Genomic DNA, 5,238 nt, shown 5'->3' with positions numbered 1-5,238 from the left:
AATGTCCTGATTGTGGTAAAGGCTTTAGTTACAATTCCCACCTGGTAATACACCAGCGGACTCACACAGGAGAGAAACCCTTTGAATGTCCTGATTGTGGTAAAGGCTTCAGTTACAGTTCCAGCCTGGTAATGCACCAGAGGACTCACACAGGAGAGAAACCCTTTGAATGTCCATATTGTGGTAAAGGTTTCAGTATCAGTTCCAACCTCGTGAAACACCAGAGGACTCACACAGGAGAGAAACCCTTTGAATGTCCTGATTGTGGTAAAGGTTTTAGTATCAGTTCCAGCCTCGTGAAACACCAGAGGACTCACACAGGAGAGAAACCCTTTGAATGTCCTGATTGTGGGAAAGGTTTTAGTATCAGTTCCAGCCTTTTGAAACACCAGAGGACTCACACAGGAGAGAAACCCTTTAAATGTCCTTATTGTGGTAAAGGTTTCAGTGACAGTTCCAGCCTTTTGAAACACCAGAGGACTCACACAGGCGAGAAACCCTTTGAATGTCTTTATTGTGGTAAAGGTTTCAGTAAGAATTCCTGCCTGGTAACACACCAGAGGAGTCACACAGGAGAGAAACCTTTTGAATGTCCTGTTTGTGGTAAAGGTTTCAGTTATAATTCCAGCCTGGTAACACACCAGAGGACTCACACAGGAGAGAAACCCTTTGAATGTCCTTATTGTGGTAAAGGTTTCAGTGACAATTCCAGCCTTGTGAAACACAAGAGGACTCACACAGGAGAGAAACCCTTTGAATGTCCTTATTGTGGTAAAGGTTTCAGTGACAGTTCCAGCCTTGTGAAACACAAGAGGACTCACAGAGAAGAGAAATCATTTGAATGTCTTTATTGTGGTAAAGGTTTCAATAAGAATTCCAGCCTGGTAACACACCAGAGGACTCACACAGGAGAGAAACCCTTTAAATGTCCTTATTGTGGTAAAGGTTTCAGTAATAATTCCAGCCTGGTAACACACCAGAGGATTCACACAGGAGAGAAACCTTTTGAATGTTCTGATTGTGGTAAACGTTTCAGTAAGAGTTCCGGCCTGACGAGACACCAGAGGATTCACACAGGAGAGAAACCCTTTGAATGTCCTTATTGTGGTAAAGATTTCAGTGACAATTCCACCCTGGTAACGCACCAGAGGACTCACACAGGAGAGAAACCTTTTGAATGTCCTTATTGTGGTAAAGGTTTCAGTAAGAATTCCAGCCTGGTAACACACCAGTGGACTCACACAGGAGAGAAACCTTTTGAATGTCCTTATTGTGGTAAAGGTTTCAGTAATAATTCCAGCCTGGTGACACACCAGAGGATTCACACAGGAGAGAAACCCTTTGAATGTCCTGATTGTGGTAAAGGTTTTAGTATCAGTTCCAGCCTCGTGAAACACCAGAGGACTCACACAGGAGAGAAACCCTTTGAATGTCCTGATTGTGGTAAAAGTTTCAGTAACAATTCCAGCCTTGTGAAACACCAGAGGACTCACACAGGAGAGAAACCTTTTGAATGTCCTGTTTGTGGTAAAGGTTTCAGTAATAATTCCGACCTTGTAACACACCAGAGGATTCACACTGGAGAGAAACCCTTTGAATGTCCTTATTGTGGTAAAAGTTTCAGTACCAATTCTAGCCTGGTAACACACCAGAGGACTCACACAGGAGAGAAACCCTTTGAATGTCCTTATTGTGGTAAAGGTTTCAGTAACAATTCCAGCCTAGTAAAACACCAGAGGACTCACACAGGAGAGAAACCCTTTGAATGTCGTGATTGTGGGAAAGGTTTCAGGACCAATTCCAACCTGGTGAGACACCAGAGGACTCATAGGCGAGAAACCCTTTGAATGTCTTTATTGTGGTAAAGGTTTCAGTAAGAATTCCAGCCTGGTAACACATCAGAGGGCTCACACAGGAGAGCCCTCTGTATCAATTCCAGTCTGGTGAGACACCAGACGACTCACACTGGAGAAAAACCCTTTGAATTTTCTGACTGGGAAAAGTTTCGTTAGTAATTCTCACCTTGTGAGATACCAGAGGACTCACACAGAAGAGAAACACTTTGAATGTCCTGTGAAAAATGTTTCAGTCACAATTCCACTCTGGTGAGACACCAGAGGACTCACACAGGAGAGAAATCCTTTGAATGTCCTGACTGTGGGAAAACTTTCAGTCACAATTCCAGCCTGGTGAGGAACCAGAGGACTCTCAAAGGAGTAAGGACCCACCCCACTTTGCATCTTAAGAAGACAGAACTCTTGGAATATTTCTTCCAACAGGCATCTTTATTAAGAGAAGATGGTTGCAGGCATTCTAGACAGGACCTGGGGCCCAAGCCCTCCCATTCAAGGTTTTAAGTGGTTCCAAGCAGCCCCCCCACCCCACCGTCCTTCCAGTGACAATCCCCTTTTCCCTCACGGCCTGCGGAAGGGAGACTTCAGAGAGGAGTACATGAAAGGTGATGGGCCCTATTGTTATGGTTAGTCCTTTTGGTGATATCCACATTCAGTCCCTTTGAAGTTGTAACGAAGGAAGTGAGAGCCATAAAACCCCTTTGCTCATTCCCCTTCCCCTCCGTAGTATGACAGAATCCAGAGAGGGCAGAAATGGGGTTTTCCATAGTCGATAACTAGAGATGAAATATAATTGGATTCTGACATCCTGCCCCCTTAAAAATAAGATAGATCCACCTGAAAAGAAAACAAAATAGGTATAAAAGTTAGTCTGGCTTGTTAGGATACTCTGTGTGAAACCTCTTTAATAGCTTCAGGGCTCTGACATGACGTTTATGGACCCACTCGTTTTGTGAGGCAGGGAGGTGTTTACATGCTACTAGGTACTGAGTTGCTCCATGATATCTCCTAGAATCTAGGATTTCCTTTATCTCGAAGTGTTGTTCACCCTCCACCATGATTGGAGGTGGTGGGGGGGATTTTTGGCCGTAACGATGACTGATGCTCTCTTTTCAGCAAGCTACAATGAAAAACTGGGTGTATTTTCCTGAGATTTTTGGGTAATTCTAATTCTACTGTTACTGGGTTTATGATTCTTTTAATTGGAAAAGGCCCTATATATTTTGGTCCAAGTTTTTTACAGAGTTATAGGGACTTTAGGTATTTTGTAGATAAGTACACCATTTCTCCTATAATGAATGGTGTAGGCTCAACCCTTTTTTTATCGACTTGTGCTTTGTATGCCTGCCTACCTTCATCTAGTTCTTTTGTAACTATTGGCCAGGTGTTTTTTAATTGTTCCATCCATTCTTTCAGTGATGGGATGGCCGGTTCGTTTGGGGTTAGTTCTAGCATGGGGTTGAAACTTTGACCGGTGGCTATTTGAAAAGAAGTGTAACCTGTGCTGGAGTGCTGCATTATTGTAGGCAACTTCTGCGAAAGGGAGTAGGTCCCTCTAATCGGACTGTTGGAAATTAATAAAGCATCTTAAATATTGCTCAAGTACTGAGTTCGAATGTTCCACTTGTCCATTTGACTACTTGGTACCTATTGCTGGTCTATGACCCTAATAAAGTTATTATTATTATTATCTACTTGCACTTGCATGTTTTCAAAACTGCTAGGTTCGCAGGAGCTGAGTCAAGAATCGGAGCTCACCCTATCACATGGTACGTGGGTCTCGAACTGTCAACCTTCCGATTAATAGTCCAGCATCTTAATTGCTGGGTCATTGCGCTCCCGTTTGTTCTTCATAGGGATGCCAATTGCTGTTGGGTTTTTTGGGGGGCATTCTCTGTATGTTTTCCTTTAGACTTTTTATTACCAGGCTAACTAACACCATCAGTGGATGGCAGGGGTGAAGTTTGTTGGTTTACTGTATATATAATAGCTTGTCTTGCCAGCCTTGGTTGAGTTGAGGTTTGTTGTTTCTTCTTCATTGCTAAGAAGGATGCACTCTGGGCTGCATCATCATCATCATCATAATAATAATTGAACACCATTGGCATTGACAAATTCGCTATTAGTCAATTGCAAAAGGCGGCCTGACTAGGATGTGATGGCTATATGTCAGTCCCTGAGTGGTCCCTAAGAGGGATAAAAATTCCTTCCAAAATGCAGACGTAAATTGCACTCCCCTATCAGAGATGATGTGTTGGGGTGCCCCATGCAATCTGTAAATATGCTGGACGAAAAGTTTCGCTAAGGCTTTTGCGGCGGAATCTTTTGGCAAGGGATAAAGTGCACCTGTTTGGAAAACAAGTCCATGACCGTCCAGACAACAGTATTCCCATTGCTTTCTGGTAATTCCACTATAAAATCCATGGCTATTTCCCTCCAGGGGGCTGAGGGATTTGCCACTGTTTGTAACAGTCTGGGCGATTTCCCTTGCAACCTCTTTGCAGTTGCACACTTTGGGCAGCTGGGCATGTAACTTTCTATGTCCTTTTTTATGGATGGCCACCAAAATTGCCGTTTAATTAAATGTAATGTTTTTACAAATCCAAAATGTCCTGCTGATTTTGTGTCGTGGCAAAACTGCATGAATGTGACTCTTTGGGTTGTTGGTATATATAACTTTTCCCCCACCCAAGGTAGCCCCTCTATCATGGTGCACACGTGTTTATTTTTCTGGAACCATTCATCTGTTTCCAAACTTTTCCGGAATTCAATTCCGGTTTGGCTGCCCAGCTGTGGTTTTAATTTAGCTTGGGCTCTGGTGGTTACTGGCGCTGCCAGTTGTGATTCTACCATCATCGGTTTAGAGTCGGTGGCTCGCGTGCTGTTATATTGGGGCATGCGAGTTAGTGCATCTGCCAGGAAGTTCCTTCCCCCTGGCAAATGCTTGAGCGTAAATTGGAACTTGTGAAAATGCTGGGACCAACAGGCTTGCCTGGGGTTGAGCTTCCTGGGTGTTTTCAGGTCTTCCAAATTTTTGTGGTCTGTCCATACCTGGAAAGGGATTTTGTTGCCTTCAAGGAACTGGCGCCACGTGAGTAATGACCAACCTATCCTGTGTGCCTCTTTCTCCCACACGGGCCAACACTGTTCCGTTTCCGTGAGTTTCTTGGATGTATACACACAGGGTTGCAATACCCCTTCATCGTTTTCTTGTAATAGTACAGCCCCCACTGCCACATCACTTGCATCCGCCTGTATTACGAAGGGCTTATTCATGTCTGGGTGCAGAATTAGTCCACCTGGAAGGGAGAACCTTGCCGGGGGACTTTGCAAAAATTACCATGTCAGACGACGGAGCAGGGAAGGGAGAAAACTCCCCAGAAAG

The 5,238-nt window shown here is 44.1% G+C and overlaps 1 protein-coding gene across 1 annotated transcript; it reads left to right on the top strand.

The window, feature by feature from the left end:
• Positions 1-5: 5 nt before the first annotated feature.
• Positions 6-3,017, top strand: LOC107300680 (zinc finger protein 850-like; the record flags this gene model as incomplete). Its single annotated transcript, XM_029287029.1, has 5 exons — positions 6-1,823; positions 1,879-1,943; positions 2,004-2,105; positions 2,174-2,216; positions 2,970-3,017. Coding segments are annotated over 5 exons (2,076 nt in total), but the record flags the coding sequence as incomplete, so codon positions are not given.
• Between the last annotated feature and the right edge of the window lie 2,221 nt (positions 3,018-5,238).

This window comes from Protobothrops mucrosquamatus, unplaced genomic scaffold (genome assembly GCF_001527695.2).
Source record: "Protobothrops mucrosquamatus isolate PMUCROS unplaced genomic scaffold, P.Mucros_1.0 scaffold7944, whole genome shotgun sequence".
Lineage (NCBI taxonomy): Eukaryota > Metazoa > Chordata > Lepidosauria > Squamata > Viperidae > Protobothrops > Protobothrops mucrosquamatus.
Note: the sequence above shows the minus strand (reverse complement) of the source record. Positions and strands in the feature narration are given on the sequence as shown.